At 52.8% G+C, this 20,526-nt stretch overlaps 1 protein-coding gene across 1 annotated transcript in view; it reads right to left on the reverse strand.

Annotated features, from left to right (window-relative positions):
* Window positions 1-17,188: 17,188 nt before the first annotated feature.
* Window positions 17,189-20,526, reverse strand: part of PLXNA4 (plexin A4) — a 577,474-nt gene continuing 574,136 nt past the window's right edge. Inside the window, exon 31 of the mRNA XM_073328857.2 lies at window positions 17,189-19,130. Within this exon, the coding sequence (XP_073184958.2) occupies window positions 19,035-19,130 (96 nt within the window). The 3' untranslated portion in view covers window positions 17,189-19,034. The remainder of the gene's footprint in view (window positions 19,131-20,526) is intronic.

Below are 20,526 nucleotides of genomic sequence, written 5' to 3' on the forward strand. Positions count from 1 at the left end.
AAAATGTACTGCCAGGGGCTGAAATATTCCACGTTGGGTCTTTGCAAAGTGATGACCCCCCCCCTTTCAGATTAAGCACAATGTACTCCTCATTGCTTAGTGGTCAGTAGGCACTTCCTTGGCCCAGGGTCCCACCCAGAGGGTTCAGGTGGGCTTGTGCTCAGATAGCCAGTCTGGGCTGACACCCTTTCCGCACCCTGCTGTTCTAAGCACACGAGCTCAAGCAAAGCCAGTACCTGGCTGCCTACCCGGGCCGGGCAGCACGCTCCCGGCCGCAGTGTAGACATACCCAGCGAGGGTAGAGTTTCTCAATGGCTGAGAACTTTTTTGCACCAGCTTTCCCCGCTGACCGCGTGCTCAGAAATGGCTGACCACGTTTGCTGGGAAAACTCAGCCTTGGGGGAGGGGGTGGGGGGATTTCAGCCTGCACGGCCAAAGTGCGGCACAGAAGCGATCGCCTTATAACGGGGAAGTGCTGGGCCCCTGATCGCAGGAAACTGAATCCCCTTGCCCTGCCCCTGCCCCTGCCCCGAGGCCCCTGCCCCCTGTCCACTCCAGCCCCTACTCCCCCACTTTGTCGCTCGCTGTCCCCCACCCTCACTCACTTGCTCATTTTTTCAATGGAGAGGGAACAACCAGCAAGAGCAGCTGGTTCAAGAGCCCCTCTGCACCTGTATTACTGAACGGCTTGGTTAAACGTGCAATGCTTGAGCCTGTGAACAAACTTGCGCTCACGAGTCACTTTGCTCCAGTGAGCAGGTCGCTGAATTTGCTGGCCCCAGACGGGCACAGATAGTTGATAATAGACCGTTAGGGCCAAATTCTTCCATCCGTTCTCAGACCAACCAGCTTTTGCAGGGCCTGGGCCTTTCGCCTACGAGCTTGTCTACACAGGGACACTCAGGAAAGCTAAGCATGTGAATTTAACGTGGAGTAGTTAAACAACATCAAATCGCGACGTGGACTCTCTTGTTCAGAATTAAAGTGCCTTCCCCTTGGATTTAGTGTAATTCTCTTCCAGACATGAATCAAAGAACAGCACGAGGAGCTCGGGATTTGGGCCTTAAGCGAAATGCACGCGAGCCCTTCACGCCCCTCAGGGTGTAGACACATTCCAGGCCCGAGCCTGATTCCACACAGGTGTGGCACCCGTGACTTTCCTGGGGTTGCACCTAATTTCTGCCAGTGCACGAGTGAGAAACAGCTCCGCAGGCTTGGCACCATGCCCCACTGCAACTGTGCGGCAATTTCCAGCCACTTATAACCCCGGTAGTATCCAGCCAAGGCTTTTAGAAGGTCCTTGTGGGCATGTGCCTTGCTCAGGGGCAGGGCCATGCCAGGGTTCAGTGGCCAGCTGGCTGTGAATGCTCTGGGGCGGTGGAGGGAGAAATGCGGGCACCGGCTCAGCAGGTGACCCGGATTCTAGTGCCAGCTCTGCCACAGACCTGCTGGGCGACCTTGGGACAGTCACTTGTCCTGTCACCCTGACCACGCTTTGCCGAGGAGACTGTACGCTCGTTGGAACAGGTGGGAAAAAGGCAGGACGGGAGACGGCCGTGGGAGGGGAGTAGGGGGCTAAAGGAAAGGAATTTGGAGGAGCAGCACCTTCTATGTAGCCACTGGGGCTGGAGCAGCATGGGGGGCAGGATGGCAGGAGTGAACGAGAGCAGATGATTTACAACCCCCACCCCCCCTGCCCGCCACGCCGCTTGGCTCCTGGTATCCGTTCTCTCAAACACAAAGCAGGCCCCTCTTGAGTTATGGGGCTATAATTCTATCGGAGGTGGAGGGTGGGGGGAGCTGAGCCATGGTTTATAGCCTCGCCAGAAACCCTTGATGGCATTCCAGCCCCGTAACTCACAGCTGCCGCTTCTGGATCTAATTCACTGGAGGCCTTTGATAGCGTAAGAGAGGCCCAGCCTGGCGCTGCACCGCCCTCCCGCTGTCAGCCAGGCTCGGCACACTCCAGCGGGCGAGTTCCTGGCGCGCGTGCTGCCGGCTTGGCTTGGGACGCGAAGGGAGCAAAGAGTTTCAGGAGTCACTCCTGTCGTCGGCTCCGTGTTCGCAGCCCAGGGCTTCATGCCCCAGTGGCAGGGAGACCGGAGGGCTCCAGACCCGCCTTGCCTGGTAACGAGGCTAGTCTGGGTCTTCCTGCAACCTTAATGGGCTGGGGGTATCGAAGGATGTAGGGCCACGAATTCAGCGGGTGTAAATCAGTATAGGACCACTGTAGCCAATGGACCTACGCCAGCCGAGGAGCTGGCCCATCCCGTGGGACTGTAAATTAGGCCGTTGGGTACCATACGGTCAGACATTGGGCTAGGGCTTGGGTGCCCACCATGCTGGTGTGCCTTGCACCTGACTAGCAGGCAGTGGGTGTTAGCGGGGCTGAGTGCCAGCACTCACCCCGCCTTCTGGACGTGGCTGCGGCAGCGCCCCCCAGAGGCTGCACCGAGGACTTACAGGCTGGAAAAGGAGGCTGAACGGCGGGGGTGGGGGAATCCCCTTCCTGACAGTGGGCCCTATTAGCTGGCTGACCCTTTTCCCCTGGGCAGGGCTGGGAGGCTCATTGCTCAGGGCTATTCCAACCATCTGGGACAAGCCCCAGGAAACATACAAGGCCCAAGCCTGTGCTGGCTGGGGGGCGGTGAGGCCTGGATGCCCTTATAGGTCGTCTTCTCCAGCAGCTAATCTCGCAGGCACGTGTAGCAAGCGCAGGCCGTTGGGGTCACGCCCACCGACCTCCAGGGCTAGCCACAAACTCCAGCCGTAGCAGAGCTCATCCTGCCACCCCCTCGCCTCGGCCTAGGCACGCCGAGCGAGACCGGGCATGTGCCAGTGACATTCAGACTCATGCGGCTGGCGCTGGCGTGGGCCGGTGCCCTACGGCACGGCCCCTTGGTGACCTCCAAACACCCCCTGGTGCAGGGTTGCCCCCTCACAAGAATTTCCTCGCGGGCTCCCTTTCTGGGGTCTGGCCCCTTCAATTCGGCGCCGAGAAGCGGCTGCACCCTGACGTGGCCCTTTTGCAACTGGCTCTGGCTGTTCCCTGCCTCCCGCTCCCTTCCGGCTGATCAGTACCAGTCTGATTTTCAACCGGGCTCCAAAATCCCTTGCGAACAAGGGCTCCTGAGCTCTTCCCAGTCAGTCCGGAAGCCGGTGGCACAGCCTGCCTCATGGTATGTCTAAGCTCCCCATATCCCTGGGCTTTGCTCGTTGCCACAGCATGGGAGCGGTGGGCTGGGGAGTCGTGCTACGTGGCTCTTCCCATCCCGCCGCGCCAGGCTGATGCCAGGGCCCTGGCAGGTCATTTTGTAGTGTATGATCGAGGGGGAGCTAGCGTACGGTGAGGCTTTGTCTCTGGAGGTGGTAAAGTTCATGAGGACGTCTCCCTCTAGAGTTGATGGCAACTAGGAAATTCAAAGCAGCAGATAATGTGGGATGGGAAAATGTTATTCCCCATTTACTGTCTTTGAGCCTCTGAGTTGTGGGCAAAGGTCAAGGTTAGTTCTTACTTCACACCCCGCCCCCCCCCCCCCAAGTCCTATGTCTATTACGGTAGCACCTGGCTGGCCCAGCTGGGATCAGGCCCCAGTGTGCTAGGTGCTGTATGTACATGCCGTGAGAGAGGTTTTGAAGACATTGCACCCAGAGTAGCCAAGGCAGCCCGAGGAGCAGGGAGCAGAAACACAGCGAGGGGAGTGAGTTGCTCAAGATCACCTGGCAGGCCGGTGGCAGACCTCCTGCACCCCGGTGCTCTAGCCTCTAGGTTGTACTGCCTCGCGTCGGCTCATTCCCAGACAGGTTTGCTTCGCCACCCGAGTGCGAGGAGAGACACGGGTGCTTGGCTAGGGCAGAGCAGGAAGCTCAAGGGTCCAGCTGGGCCGTGAGCTTTGGCCGGGCGGTGCGCAGCTCCGAGAGTTTGGCACAGGATCAATAACTAGCTAGCCCCACCCCCGTGCTGTTTATCACCAGCTTCACCTCCCCAAACAATAGCCTGGGACATGCTTAGGAAAATAAATCTGCAGCCCAACACCCCCTCTAACTGTTAACAGAGGGCAAGAGGGAGCCACTCGGCTACAGACCAGTGTGTGTGTAGGCAGGCTGCCAGCAAAGGGCAGTTCACTAGCAAAGCCCCGCTGACCAAAGGAGCCCTCCGAACCACGTGCGCTGCCGAAAGCCGCCAGGGCTCCAGCTGGGCTGCTCGGCCCCGTCGCCACCACGATGCAAGGCGGGGAGGGGCTCGGGCCTTGCGGGCAGTCCACTGGGGCGCTCCCTGGTACACCTGAGAGCCAGCGGGCGTGCTGCTGGGGGGAGGCGATGTGAAAACGTCCCTCGTGCTGCGGGCTGCCGAAGCTGTCCAGTATCAGTGAGCAGGGGGGCGAGCTGGGAAAGGGAAAGGCGCGCCCGGCAGCTCCTTAAAAGGTCCCTTCTCGGCTGACATCTGGGATTGCTTAGGGGCTGCAGACAACCTTCCCACCCCTCCCCCGCACTGCCTCCCCCCCCAACCCCCGCCATAAGAGGGTAAAGCTCGTCTGGGCAGGAGCCAGCACTTTCTAGGGGCTGATCCCAAACTGTGCAGCGCCCCAGGGATTAACGCCCGTCATGGCCCTCCCCAGTTCCCACACCCAGGGCAGGGCGCATTGCCGCAACCGGCCCTCTCTAACCGCAGCAGGTGTATTGAACACCCCGCCCAAGCAAGACACAGCCCCGCGCACGCGTCTCCTCCGGGGGCGAGGACGGGAGATCCAGACGTGTCCACGAGGCGCCGCGGTCAGACATCGCTCTGATGGCGATAAGCTCCTACCCAGACGGGACCGGAGAGGGCCCCTGGTTTGCCATGTAATTTACAAGGGTTTCTCACGGACGCTGGTGAACTTGGGCAGTGTTTCCTCGATGGACAGCCCGTGGGCCATCTGGGGAGCGGCCTTCGCACTGCGACAGCAAAGCTGGGCACGGCTGGAGCGCCGGCTGTGGGGCTGGACGCGCTGTCTGCCTGGGTTGTGGGTAGGGGTGCCAACTTTCTGATTGCAGGAAACCGAACCCCCTTGCCCTGCCCTGAGGCCCCTGCCCCCTGTCCACTCCACCCCCACTCCCCCACTTTGTCGCTCGCTGTCCCCCACCCTCACTCGCTCATTTTCACCGGGATGGGGAAGAGAGTTGGTGTGCTGGGGTGAGGGGAGGGTGCAGGCTGGGGGTTCAGACTCTGGGGTGGGGCCAGGGATGAGGGGTTTGGGGTGCAGGAGGGGGCTCCAGGCTGGGGTCAAGGGGTTTGGAGTGGGAGGGACAGAGTTAGGGCTGAGGTAGGGGTTGGAGTGCGAGAGGGGGTGCAGGCTCTGGTAGGGAGTTTGGGTGCGGGAGGGAGCTCAGGGCTGGGGGAGGAGTGTGGGCTCCAGCTGGCGCTTACCTCAGGTGGCTCCCAGGAAGCAGCAACATGTCCTGCCAGCTTGTAGGTGCGGGGTGGCCAGGGGTCTCCGCACGCTGCCCCTGTCCACAGGCACCGCCCCCGTAGCTCCCATTGGCCGTGGTTCCCAGTTGGCCGCAGCAGCTGGCTCTGCACGGCTCCCGGAAGCGGCTGGCATATCCCGTAGGCTCCTAGGCGCAGGGGTGGCCAGGGGATCTGCGCGCTGCCCCTGCCTGCGGTGGAGATGCTGGCACCAGGCTGGGATCAATAAGCAGCTGCTCGCGTCCCAAAGGCCTGGACAAATTGCATTTTTACTATCGATCTTGCAGGCTGTCTTTGGCCTCTGCAAGTTATGGGGATTTAGCTCCTCGGTGCGACAGGGACAAGGAAGTGCGACGGGAGCAGGGCAGTGACAGCCACATGGCTGTGATGCTGCATTACCAGCGGCTGTGTTTCGAAAGGAGGGCCAACAGGGGCGTTGCATGAGATAATGGGATTCACTTCACAGGTTTGAAGCAGAATCACTGCCCAAGCAGAGCCAACCAGGCAGGCCGGCTGGACCAGTGGTCAGGGCACTAGCCAGAGCCTTAGGAGCCCTGGGTCCAATGCCCAGCTCCGCCACAGACTTCCTGGGTGCTCTTGGGCAAGTCCCTTAGCTTCTGTGTGCCTCAGGCCCCAGTGGGGTTAATAGTACTGTCCTACTTCGCGGGCATGGTGGGAGGAAAAACACAGCTATGTCTGCGAGCTGCTCAGACACAGTGGCAATGGGGCAGCCGAAGAAGTAGCAGAGACAGCCCTGCCGGGTGCATGCTGCCAACCAGTGCTGCTTGCACTCCCCCCCCCTGCACATCCCCCCCCCAGCCGCCACCACCTATCGCGGGTGGTGACTTCTACAGGCTGTTGCCTCGGTCAACCCGAAACTATTGGCTACGTTGACGCGCATTGTTTCCGCCAGTCACAAAATGGCCGGAGGCGGGGGTGGGGGTGGGGGTGGTGCTGCCCTCCCCCAACCTTTATCCCAGTGTTTAGGGCACGCAGCTGGGCTGTGGGAGCCCCGGCTTTGACTCCCTGCTCTGGAACGGCCCCACGAGGGACTTTTTGATCGACTGAAAATTGTGGGAAAAACTCAGCTTGGGGGGGGCACCCAGAATTGCCTTTGATCCTGAACAACCATGTCCCCACCCAGCTTTGCTAACGAGCCCCAGCTGCTGCCTGACACAGCACCCTTCCCCACAGGGCGCACACACGCCTGCCTGTGTCACAGCCTATGGGGCTCAGGGCTCAGCCAGAGGGGGCCAGCGCCCGGGCGGGGCCGCCATTCAGCACCCGCTGAAGAATCAGTGGAATGATTTCGGGACTCCGTGGCTTTTCCTTTGCCAGCCCCCTTCTGCTCACCAACCAAGCCTGAACTCACGTAGCTCTTGGTTTGCGGGTGGGTGGGTCCTGAGACATGACCCAGCCTTCGTGAGGTTTTATGCTGAGAGGTGAGCTTAGCGGGGCTGCATTGGTAGCTTGTACCTTGGGGGTGGAAATTGTTTCCTCCTTTAGTCAGATGGCAACTGAGTTTGTTGACCTTCGGGGCCAGTTGCAAGACCATGGCTGACAAGACCCCAGCCCCAGCATGGGCGGCCTCACAGACCAAGCTGCCTATTTCCACACTATAGTGGGGTTGGGTCACACTTTTTGGCACTGCAAGGCTGGCTCGGCCCAGGAGGGTCCCTCAAGCCCAGGATACAGTCCCTGACAGTGGCCAGCTGTTTCCGAGGAAGGTGCAGCAAGCCCTGGCTTGTCACTTCATAGAATGTCAGGGTTGGAAGGGACCTCAGGAGGTCATCTAGTCCAACCCCCTGCTCAAAAGCAGGACCCATCCCCAATTAACTCATCCCAGCCAGGGCTTTGTCAAGCCTGACCTTAAAAACTTCTAAGGAAGGAGATTCCACCACCTCCCTAGGCAACGCATTCCAGTGTTTCACCACCCTCCTAGTGAAAAAGTTTTTCCTAATATCCAACCTAAACCTCCTGCACTGCAACTTGAGACCATTACTCCTTGTCCTCTTCCACCACTGAGAATAGTCTAGAACCATCCTCTCTGGAACCACCTCTCAGGTAGTTGAAAGCAGCTATCAAATCCCCTCTCATTCTTCTCTTCCGCAGACTAAACAATCCCAGTTCCCTCAGCCTCGCCTCATAACTCATGTGTTCCAGACCCCTAATCATTTTTGTTGCCCTTCGCTGGACTCTTTCCAATTTATCCACATCCTTCTTGTAGTGTGGAGCCCAAAACTGGACACAGTACTCCAGATGAGGCCTCACCAATGTCGAATAGAGGGGGACGATCACGTCCCTCGATCTGCTCGCTATGCCCCTACTTATACATCCCAAAATGCCATTAGCCTTCTTGGCAGCAAGGGCACATTGCTGACTCATATCCAGCTTCTCGTCCACTGTCACCCTTAGGTCCTTTTCCGCAGAACTGCTGCCGAGCCATTCGGCCCCTAGTCTGTAGCTGTGCATTGGGTTCTTCCGTCCTAAGTGCAGGACCCTGCACTTATCCTTATTGAACCTCATCAGATTTCTTTTGGCCCAATCCTCCAATTTGTCTGGGTCCCTCTGTATCCTATCCCTGCCCTCCAGCGTATCTACCACTCCTCCCAGTTTAGTATCATCTGCAAATTTGCTGAGAGTGCAATCCACACCATCCTCCAGATCATTTATGAAGATATTGAACAAAACCAGCCGCAGGACCAACCCCTGGGGTCATCTAGTCCAACCCCCTGCTCAAAGCAGGACCAATCCCCAACTTTTGCCCCAGATCCCTAAATGGCCCTCTCAAGGATTGAACTCAAAACCCTGGGTTTAGCAGGCCAATGCTCAAATTTATCACTCAAACGGTCCCAAATGGGACCGGTGCCAGTTCACGAGCTTGGCACAGACATGAATGACTAAGCAGGTGTCAAGCAGCGGGGGAGGTAGGCCCAGGGTGTGCAGCATTGCAGGGCCCGGGCATCCCCCCATGGGAGTTTGGTGCGGGGGGGATTCACTAAGGAATATCCCTGTGGGATATGGCCAGGCCGAGGGAGCGGAAGAACTTTGCAAACACAGCTTGGGGGGGGGGGGGTCAGAATTGGCGCACTTCCCTCAGGGCCCGTCCTGCCCTCAGTGCCCCAGCACGGTGCAAGAGGGCGCTGTGCCGTTGGCGGGGCTGCCTCTGTGACGACGGCTCCCTGGCACTTTGCACACCGGTAAGCGTGTAGCGCCCGCCCACCATGGCCCGTGGAAAGCTGGATACTTTGCTGCCTTGTGTGCTCAGTGCGGCTCTCTGGCTCCTCGCTGTGTGTGTGCTGGTGTCTTTGCCCTGCTGGGCTGCGTTTTGCTGGCTGTCTCTCTTAACGGGCTTGTAGCGTTGCTTGAAGGCCAATGCCATGTTAGTCCCTCTGGCTTATTGCTAAAAGCAGCCAAGTCAGCAGGCTGTAAATTGGCCATTCAGCTGTCTCAGTTTAACCAAGGCAGGAAGGGGGGGTGCTGTTTGGGTGCCACAGAGAGGGCAGCTTGACCCCGCATCCTTCCTAATAAGAATTGTGTTGAAGTTGCTGGTACATGCATTTTAGAAGAGCAGGATGTGGCCCAGGAATGTCTACTGGGGCCTCAAGGCTGCAAACTCTGGAAAAACCCACACCTGGTAAATCGATAATCAGAAGGAGCCTCTCGCTTGACCATTGAAACTGCTTACTTAACAAGCTTGCTTTAAGGAACATGTCATTCTATTACTAATGTATAAATAAGGGGGAAAAGTTTGAGGTAGGGGGACTCTTCAGGCCTGGACTCTCCCTCTGGATGCATCTTGTGTTCCCCACCGGCAGATGGGCTGCCGCTGTGCCACTCGAGAGCCACACTCAGCTCTGGTAATTATCAAGGGTTGGGGGTGTTTTATTAACCTGTTGCAGACATCTGTATAAGTGCTTGAGACTAAGTAAAGTTTAGCTTTAAGTGAAAGCACGCTTGTGTTGTCCTGTTTGTGCCAGCCATCCATCGGTCGGACGGCCGTGTCTCCCCTGATCTATCTCCTGACACCACCTCGCACAGAGTAAAAGTTACCAAGAGCTTTGGGTTGCAAGAACCCCGGGTAACAAAAGGGAAGACCTGGCCGACTCCTCAGCCATCTTCGAGCTGGCCAGGTGACTCCCAGCCCCAGCACTTAAGGAGCACCAGTGTCAAAGAGAAGGGGGGACTAGGTTACCTTCTCTCCACCCTTTTTGTAAACTCAAACTGTTGATCTGGCGAAGCTTTCCACCATGCTCTAGAACTGCTGGGAAAACAGGGGAGGGGAAATATCATGACCACTGTGTTGAAGGGTTTTTTTTTAACATGTCAAGTGGTGTCAAAATTTTAATCTGAGACACACTCCACCCTGGCGTGCGTTTGGGGTGCAGGCTGGGGTTCTCCTCCTGCCTCTCTGGGTCGAATTCAGCTCACCCCCCTCCCCCCCGCAGTTCCACACAGTCATAGACGTCAGGGAATCACAACATTGTTATTTTTTATTTATTATTTTTTAATAAACTTTATTCTATATTACAAATAGGTTTTTTTTTTGTTCTGGACTGCAAAATAGGAATGCCTTATATTTACATACACAGGTATACAATTAATTATAACAAAGGTACAGAAGCTTTGCCTTTACCAAGTAACAACGGCTTTCCAATTTAAATAGTAGAGAACTTTCTTCTTTGTAACTAGGATCATTTCCAAAGAAAAGAAACCAACAACGACAACAAAAATGATCCCGACCTCCTTTCTAATGCGGTCGTCTCTTTGAGGCGCACAGTAACACTGTCGTCCAAGGATATGTCTTTACGTTGAGTTCGTGTTTAAGGTGGAAGCTTTATCAAAGCCAGCGGGGAGCGTGAGCCATCTGAGAAAATTTGTGTCCAGTTCAGAAACTAGAAAGGGACTGGCCTGTTGCTTTAAATGATCCAGCTGTCACTTATACTGGTTTGTTAGCCAAGGCAGTGTTTGGGGGGCCTTTGAGAGCATGGTGGGCTAGCACCTAGATCTCCCTTTGATTCCCCCCCCCCCCACCTCACTGTGTTGGAAAACGGTTTGCTCCCAGGATTTGCAAAAGGCCAGCACTGACATTTAAACAACACAGAGTTTGTGCAGGATATTTCTGCGTTGGCTTGGACACGACAGTTACTGTGCAGGATGCAGCTTGTGCACTGTCGGGTTGCTGGCTTAGCTCAGGAAGCCGAGACAACTAGAGAAAAGATGTCTTTGAAGAGGGGTTTCAGATCAGAGGAGAGATGGCTGGTCAGCCACATGGATCTGTTCTCTCCTCATGTTCTCCTTGCTTGCCATTTACTGGAAGCTATTCCGTCTTTAACAAAAGCCTCCCTCCCCTATGGCAAAATTCTGCAGGGGGAGCAGAATTTCAAAGTCCAGCTCTCTGGATACTTGAAGGTATTCAACCAGCAGAACGCTGGAGGTAGAAGAGGATCTTATAGACAGTGGCATAATCTAGATCTGTGAATCAGACCCATTGCAGGTTCTGGGCTGGACAGCTCATTGCTTGCATTGGGGCAAGGACCTCACTGAAATTTGGGCGGCTCTGTTGATGTCAATGGAACTACCCTGGTTTACAGCAGCTGAGAAGCTGGCCCAGTGGCTATCCTGATCTGAGTGTATAATTTTAGTCCATCTCTGCCTCCCCTCTGCAATCTTGCAGATTAAGCTGCAGTGCAGGGTATGGGACCCCAGGTCCATATCCCAGGCACACAGGAATGCAGCCAGCTTGCAGTGTGCAGAGAGAAGGAACCCAGCAGAGGAATTTGAGAGCAGAACAAAAAATCTGCTAACAAGCTGAATCCTGCTACAGCTGAGCAGCTGCAAACCCTGCTGGACTCAATGGAGTGATTTAGGAAGGAGCCTATCTCAGGATCTGACCACGTGTATTTTCATTGAAAGGGAAATGCAGAAATGTACTAACCACAGAATGTTTCCCCTCTCTTTTAATATAAAGGTTTCCTTTCCCTGCCTTCCCTGAATGTTGCTCCCAGGTGAAAAGTCTCTTGAAGGTGATCTGTTTCCAAGTAGAAACAAATTTTTGAGGTAAACACTCCATTTTTAGAACAGAAAGCCAACAAACAAACAACGCAGACAACAACAAAAAATCGCACTCGTGACCATTTGATCAGCATAAGCAGCTTTATATTTGCGCTCGCTTATTTATTTTTTTTGCGGGGTAAGATTTTCTGGGTTTAAATCTTTTTTAGACATCCTTCTGCAAATTAATTCTCCCCCTTAAGCCTGGGCCCTGCTGAGCACCTCTAAAATAGTGTGGAGAACTCAGAACTCAGGTGACCAAAATAATCCTTAATACTTAGCACTTCCCATTTTCAAAGTGCATTGCAAACAATCATTAACCCTCAAGGCCTCGTGACAGGCACAGCTACTCTCCTGTTCCATGGGCAGGGGAAGCGAGGTTAAGGACTTGCCCAGGGCCAGGCAAGGAGGTGGGTGCAGAGCTGAGATTAGAATTCAGGCATTCCTGGCGCTGGGCTCACTCCATTAGACCAGGCTGCTTCCCTAAGAACGGGAACAGCAGCTGTGTCAAAACTAGAAAAGAAAGGGTGAGAGAATGAGTGTGGGAGGCATCGTCCACCCCATGCACAACGGTCCTGGCAGCTCGCTGAATCACAGTGGCAAGTGGTCCTCGTTTGCATCGCAATCCACAGCAGAACACGGGTGGTCGCTGGGCTGCTCAGTCCCTGCTTGAGTAACCTGCGTTGCAGGTGCAGTGGGCCTGATCCATTGATTTCGGTGGCACTACCATGCACTGATTTACACCAGTGGAGGATCTGGACCGCGGGGGTCTTTTCCTGGTGGCCATGCAGAGCCCCCTGCTGGGGGAGGCCCACACATTTACTTATCACACCCTCTTCCCTGCTTCTTTAGCCCTGCACAATCAAGGAGGAGAGCTTGGGGGGGAGGGGGGCTGGATTTATGGCTGATAGCTTCTCTGCATGTGGCATTTTCAAACCAGGGGGTGGCCTAAACTAGCACAGAATGCCACGGAGCTTTGGTGATGAACAAACCCCTGAAGTCTGAACTAGGGGGTGTTCTCCGAAGTCTCCACAACAGGGGCATCTGGACCAGGGTTTGCCCATACTGCAAGTTGGGGGCAGCTTCCAAGACCAGAAGATGGGGCTGCTTCCATATTTCAATTTACCTGGTAATGTCAAAGGGACACTAATAAAGTTGTGTGGCCTATAAATAGCACTTTCCAAACTTCAGGGGGGTTGCTGCAGGGTTCCAGGACTGTCCCTAGCAATGATTTTTTTTAAAAAAAGGAAAAACTCATTACCATCTTTTCCCCAAAAAATTTACACATTTTTTTCTTCAACCTTTTCTTTTTAAATTTAAACCATTTTCACCAGCTCATAGATTCACAGCGCTTAAGGCCAGAAGGAACCATTAGATCATCTAGGCTGACCTCCTGTAGCACAGAACCCCAGGGTTAGACGGAACCACAAGGGACATCTAAGCTAACCCCCTGCCAAAATGCAGGATTTGTTTGGTCTAAGCTGTCCAAGAGAGATAGCCATTGAACCTCCTTTTGAAAACCTCCAATGAAGGAGCTTCCACAACCTCCCCTGGCAGTCTGTTCTATTGTTCCGGGGCCTGGGCAATGGGAGTTGGCTGCGTTTAAGTCTTGTTACTAGTACAAAGATCTCCAGCAGAATCATAGACTCATAGAACCCCAGAGTTAGACGGGACTGCATGAGACAGCTAGTCTGACCCCCTGCCAAATGCAGGATTTGTTGGGTCTAAGCCGTCCCAGACAGATGGCCATCCAGCCTCCTTTTGAAACCCTCCAGTGAAGGAGCTTCCACAACCTCCCCTGGCAGTGTGTGTTCCATTTGCCTACTGTTCTTACAGTGAGGAAGTGTTTCCTGCTCTGCTGGAGTTTGAACCTGTTGCCTCTTGTCCTGCCCTCTGTGGCAAGAGAGAACAATTTTTCTCCATCTTTTTATGGCAGCCTTTCAAGTATTTGAAGACTGTGATCATGTCCCCCCTTAATCTCCCCTTTTCCAAACTAAACATACCCAGTTCCTCCAGCCTTTGCTCCTATGACTTGCATCCCATCCCTTTGATCATCTTTGTCGCTCGCCTCTGGATCCTTTCCAGTTTCTCTACATCCTTTCTATATAGCGGTGACCAAAACTGGATACAGTATAGCTCACAGGCCACTGAATTTCACCCTGCTGCATGTGTATTTACCTCCATAACTTGTATTTGACTAAAGCATAACTTCCAGACAGGCATTCAGGATTTCAAGACATCAAGAGGTGGAGAATTCCTTACTTCCCTAGGTAGTTTGTTCCTATAGTCTCCACAGTTGGTCAAAAAATAAAAACAAGTGTGTGTATGTGTGTGGAGTTGGTGGTGGTGGTGGAGAGGGTTAAATTTAGTTACAATCTTGCCAACATTTATTTTTCAGATCTCAAAATGCAACGAATTTCAGATAGGTTTAACTGAGGGGACCTTGAACAAGGACGTCCCCGCTGGACGAAACACAGTTCATTCTCCTCACCCTGGCTTTTCTGTTTGTCTTACTGAAATTGCCAGTGACTGAATCACAGATAATTAGAGCTGGAAAAATCAATCAGAGTAGGAAACGCCTGTCAATTTTCTGCTGCCATTAGGGCCTGATCCAAACCCCCCTGGAGTCAGTGGGAACGTTTCCACTGACTTCCATAGGCTTTGCGTCAGGGCCTTACTTGTCACTCTCATGTTTTTAAGGCTGTTGCTGTTGATTAAAGTCTTTTCTCCAAATCCCAATGTTCAAAATGAGCAGCAGGCCACAAGAATGATACTCTGGCCATATTCTCCTAGCAGCAGCTGAGTGTAGGCCTGCCATACTAATAGGAATAGATGTCAGAGGCAGAAAAGACAAGTACAATTTGAGCTTTTTGTCCATCCCTCTGCGAGTACAGGATTGTACTTTAGGCCCATGTGTAGAGTCACAACTCAGTGCTATTCCCAGCCCAGTTTAACTGGACTCCATCCATTTGGGTTTCTAGCACTTCTCGTGGGAGACTATGCCACAAAGTGATGGGTCCATCCAAAGATCCAAACTTTGTGTCCTCTACATTAGAGCTTATTATTAGGCCATTTCCCCTTGATATCAGCCAATGTTTTCTTGTGCTGTGTCATCTCTTGACCACTAGTTACATCTACCTGTGGACTGATGTGAGTGGCACGTAAGCCTTGTGCTGGCTCTCTACACCAATGGTGAAAAAGGCCATTAGCCTTTAAAAATTCTATCTCTATTAAAGACCAAAATGTGAATTTGTTGCCCTGACCCCAGCTTTCATTAGGGTAAGAGCCTCCACTTGGGGATGATGGTTAAGACAGTTCAATTAGCAGGCACGGCAATTTTGACAAGCACTACAACTATCAACCAACTACCAGCTGGCAAAGCCTCTTAAGATCTTAGCTTTCATGCCTGGGCACCAAAATCTGAATGAGACGAAGAGGTAACCACAGGGGTCAGAGCCTCAGCTTGTGTAAATCAGTGCTGCAGCTCCTTTAAGCCAGTGGAGCAATGCAGGTGTCCAATAGATGAGGATCTGGCCTATGAATTTAATCTGCCTAGGACCAGTGTGGGGTCAGTCCCATCTGCAAGGAAGGAGAAGGAAGGTTCCAGGATTTCTCTTGGGTTTGTATCATCCCCACGCTTCACAGTGTTTGTTAAAGGTTCCACCTTTACAGACCGCAAGGTATGGCTGCACTGCTGAGTTACTCAGCCACTGCCCCTAGCATGCTGCCTGTCCGCACACAAATCCCTCTCATCGGGCTAGCTGGGGATACAGATGACACTACAGTCTGGGTTCCGTTCTCACTCAGGCTGGTACGCTACCCACCTTGCAGTGAGGACTCAGGCTAAATCACTCGAGGGCTGATCGTCCTCCAGGGCCTGCCCACAATCCCCCCAGGCACCCAGAACAGCAGCCAAGTTCTCCCACAATTCACGAGGAAAGAATCAGAGAGCAGCTCATCTTACGCAGCACAAGGAACCACGGGAGGTGCTCTGGGAGTCCTAGCAACACAGTGGAGCGGCGCGGCACCAATGAGGACAGGGTCACTTAGCAGTGCTTTGTAGCGTGGCTGCCCCATGCTCAGACCCAGGTACTGATCCCCCAAGTTAACTCTGCAGTGACACCATTCCTCTACCTATACCCACAGGGCCAGGGCTGGGATCTGTCTGCCAGAGTCTCCCAGCCCTGCCGCCTGACATCTGGTGACATTCAGAGCTCTTTAACTGTCTTGCCTGCGGCATGTGGGTCACACCCATGAAATAGCAATAACTGACCTAGGAACTCTGGGCCCTGAGGCAAAGCCAGGAGTGTGGAGCTTTTCTCCACTGATTTCAGTGGGCTTTGGATCAAACCCTCAATGGGTAGCTTAAATCCCAGGCCTGAGCGTGACGTACCACACAGGTTGGGTGGTCACAGGCAGCCGGAGAAAAGACATAGGCAAAGAAATCAGGAAAGTAACTCACCTAGATGATAGCAAGGCTCATTCTTCCTTCTGTTTGTGTGGCTTTGTTTTTAATTGTATTTTACATGCACGTAAAAAAATTAAATTAAATTAAATTGGGGGGGGGGTCAAGACATTTCTTAGGACTGTGGGGACAGGGGAGGTGGGAGTGGGAGGGGGGCACAGGGGGATGGAGAGCAGAGCCCACACATTCACATCACAATTTCGGCACATTTTCAAGGCAAAAACCAACCAACCAAAAGCTCAGATACAAAAATAAAAATGAAGCAAAATATAGATTTGTCTAAAATCCTCAGGGGTGGGGGGAAAGGAGGGGGTCAGGGTTTGAAGCTCACAATGCTTCCTGTTTCCAATGAGTTTTTCATTCTCACCATTTCTATGAGGTGTTCAAGTTTTTCTTTGACAAATTAAAAAAAAAAAAGTTGAAAAATTCTGTACCGGCAAAAAATTTAAATAATAAAACCTGCAAACTCTAACCAGAATCAGGACACGTCTCTTCTTTCCCAGTTTTTTTTTAACTTCTCTAGCTGTGCAAAATCACATGTGTTTCCTTCAATACCTCTTTTATATATATACATATAATGTCGTCTTCCCTCCCTTCACATGTGCAAACAAAATCCATCTCTGGGCAGCACAGCTGGCTGCCGGACACTCATCTCTCCAAAACCAGCTTTTTATCCTTAGATCTGACCAGCCTGCTGAGTAAAAGTCATGGGAATAGGGTCTGTATTTATCATTTGTGGCACTTTGTCAAAACCTTTGGTTTCTTTCATTTTTAATTTTTTAATGTATTTTTTTAAAAAAGCAATTTTTGTGTGTTTCCTTATCACCCATGGCTCTTTCCACTCCACTGCCATAACCATCTAATCAGGGACACACTGCAACCTAACCAAATTATTAAAACCATGACGTTGCCAACCCAAACCAAAATGTCCCCAGCACTCAGTCCTCTAGCAAGTGTTGAAATGTCCATAAGGTGCGTGACAAGTCAATCAGTTGACCAACGTAAAAGAAAGCAAGCACAACGAAAAGAAATCACACACACACATACACGTCTGGTATTTAAAAACTAAAATGTGTCCCTAAGCTTTGCTGTTTGAATATAAATCTTACAACAGCCTCCTATCTACTGTTGAAAGCACTGTCTCTGTATTTAAGTGTGTGGATGAATGAAATCAGCTTGATAACTAATTCTTTTCCCCCACCCTGCCCACCCTTCAATTCATGGGCAATACGCTGTCACACAGTGCTTTTGCTTTCATAGCAAGATATATGAACCAGACCGGATCTGACCATCACCTCTCCATCACACCTAACAGATGTCCTCTCTCCTGCATCCTCCAAAGCCTATCCTCTGTGGACGGAAGCAGCTGGCTGCAGGCGGCTCCAGTCCACTCCTGTGCATGTTTTTTGCAAGCACTCTTGTTTTCCTTGAGGGATGGGTGCAAACCCATCGCCTCCTTCCATCCTCGCTCAGTGTTGTGCCAAATTCGAGGTTTTCTGGTTTGTGCTCTGGGGTCGGTGTCTCTGCCACGCTGAGCTGAGATGGTATCAAAGTAAGCAGTTTGCGATCGTACAAAACGAGAAGAGGACCGGGTCTCTCCTGTGTTTCATTACAAGATGGCTTGGACCTCGGAGACGCAGCTGTTCTGGGGGAGTGGACTGGTCAAGCATCATCTCCCATCCATGCCCATTCCGAGACAAACGTAACCTCGGGAGGGAGGGGAAGTAGATGAGTGCTGGCACTGGGGACGGAAGGAGCAGGGAGATAGTTTGCAGGCACCAGCTGTGCTTTAAAAACGAGTCAATTGTTGGGGAGGGAGATGGGAGTGGGACATGAGGAACGTCTGGGGACAGGGCGGGAGAGCAAGGGGGAAGAGGGTGGCTCGGTGTTGCTGAAAAACAGTCACTTAGTTTGGAATATTAAAGAAGAAAACTTTGCACTGTTTTTAAGAAAAAGGCCCACTACGTGTGAGGTCACTTCCCCCCTAGAAGCGAGGTCACTTCCTCCTGGGAGCAGCCTGAGAGGAAGTTATTGACTATTGTCCCACGGACCTACCCTCACGCTTTGCAGCAAACACCCCACATTGTTCAACAAAAACCATCTTGTTCCAGCTCAGAAAGAGACACAAACAAAAATCCCGTGGTAGAACTTATCCATTTCCTGGGCTATCACGATTTTGAAGGCCAGAATGAAGCGTGGCTCCTTGTGGCTTGTCTTCTCCAGGGCGTGTTTGGAAACGGGGTGCTATACGCCACCAGGAGGACACGGTTACCACCAATGGGGTCCAATTAGGCAGAGAGCCTTTTGTTGCAGTTATACAGTCGACAGGACACACCAGGAAAGACTGGGAGGGACACAGATCTGTTTTAAAAATAATAATAAACGTACGAAAAATGGGGCAAGGGGCAAGGTGAGGCCCCACCTTCCCCCAATCCCTGGAGAACAGCTCACATTGCTGTTCACCCAGACAGTTAGAGTCCCCAGTGCCACGACGGTCTTGCTCCAGTTTTAACCAGGTCCCTGGGGCTTCCCAGAACTGCCTTGAATTCCCTCCTCTGGGATTGAGGTTGACCAAAGGCGCTGGAATGGCTCTGCTGGAGGAGGATCCAGGTTCATTCTTGCCCCCGTTAGGATCCCTGGAGGCAGGCGAAGAAAGGGGAGTAGCTTCCCCTTGGCAAGACTCTAATAATACTGAGTTTGTTTCCACGGCCGCTCCGGGGCTATGGGACCAGGAGGGCAGTTAAAGCAGCATGGCAGAGGCCACCTTCCAGTTTCCCATCTGGATACAGCTGATATGGTATTTCTAGGGTGAGGGAGGAAGGAGGAGCTGTGAACAAGAGAGCTCCACCTGAATGTCTCGATGTCCCCCAAAGCTGAGATTCCTCCACCATCACTTCCCGGGAATCCCTGGGGCCTGGTCTATAGGTTTGGAGAGAGGGGGAAAGAGGGGAAGAGAGAGAGAGCGCTGATCAGGTGACTCTGCTTACACTTGCACTTGGTAAAGATGGTGATCTTGACTGAGGCACGGGTTGGTTTTTCCCTCCCAGGGCTTCCCTGGCAGGCCAGTTCTCAGCTGTCTATGCTCATGAGGGTTATGACTTGTTCAAGTTTGTAGGCGAGTTTCTGTTTCCCGGCCTGGTCGTCTTGATCAAGGGCTCCGAGAATCTGCAAAGGAGAGAGAGGAAAGATGGCGGCATTAATTACAAGCAGGCCCACGTCCTGCCTCACAAACGAGGGTCAGGCTGTCTGTAGATGGGATGGGGGATTGGGTCAGCTTAGCCCATGGCCTCACAAGGCATTTTACCAAGCAGGGAGGGAGTTTCTGACAGGACAGTGATTGTGCAGGCCGAAGCAGCACCCCTTCTGCACTTAGCAGGGTGCTTTCACTGTCTGGGCCTTACAAGCTACTCCCTTGAGAGAGCCTGCTGGCTGAGACAATGGGGTTTTCCTCTAATCTCTTCCCCAGCTGTCCCAGGCTCTGTATGTCTGCCTGTCAGACAGATGGGGCCTTGGCTTAGCGCCTCATTCAAAGGCAGGCCATGTGCAGTGCTCCAGGCATCGCCTCTCCCGCTACACACAGTGATGCAGAGGCCCGTTGGTGGTCCACTGCTCTGTGTCTGCAGCCTGACGTACTCGCTACACCTCATGCTGTTGTCGCAATCTGTACCAAAGAGGTGTCACGTGAGGGATCATATACGAACTGGTGGCACACGGGTGCCACCAATCACTGGCATGGTGTGTGTACAAGGTGTGTACAAAGGGTTAGCAATATGGGCTAGAATTATGTTCTTAAAATGTGTTTGGCAAACAAGGCATAAGCCCAGTCTGCCCTAGACAAAGGGATGGGGATTTGCTTGGCTGAGCAGCCTGCTCATCAGGCAAGTGACAGTGAAGGTCCATTTACAGAGACGGTAACCAAAGCCATCAGCCTAGTGAGTGGGGGGCAGAGCCACTGAACTAACACCAGCGGGGAGGAACCAGCACGAAGTCTTCAGCAGCCCGCGTGACCTCTACAATCCGCAGGAGAAAAGGAACGTTATCTGAGAACACATTTCAAAGGTTCCCGGTTTGTAAAGAGAGTGGGAGCCCATCCCTAAGTTATCCTTCACCTGACGAAAAAGGAACCAGGCACTCTGAGATGTGTGAAGGATCCTGGCCAGACAGGCAGGAAAAGACACGAGGTGAGAAACCCTTCTGGGAAGAAGAGAGGCTAATTTGTTAAATCAGGTTTTGGGCTTAGAAGCGTATTTTTACCTTTGGTTGCTTGTAACCCTTCCTTATCTTTATTCCTTTATGCTGGTATCACTTAATCCTAAATCCTTTTGTTAAATACACTTGTTTTACTTTGCACTGATTGGAGGGAAGTGTCCAATTCACCCTACCAGCCACAGAGTTCAGTGGCTCATAGGCCATGTGCCAGCCCCTCTGTACAGGGCAGAATCTTAGCTACGTTACACTCACCCTATGCGGCAAGAGGCGCCCAGTCAAGAGAAGGCAGACCTGGGACTGTAGGGGACTACAGGGCCTTTAACAGAACAATGCTGTGGATTTTTGACATGAG

The sequence above is a fragment of the Lepidochelys kempii genome, chromosome 1 (genome assembly GCF_965140285.1).
Source record: "Lepidochelys kempii isolate rLepKem1 chromosome 1, rLepKem1.hap1, whole genome shotgun sequence".
Lineage (NCBI taxonomy): Eukaryota > Metazoa > Chordata > Testudines > Cheloniidae > Lepidochelys > Lepidochelys kempii.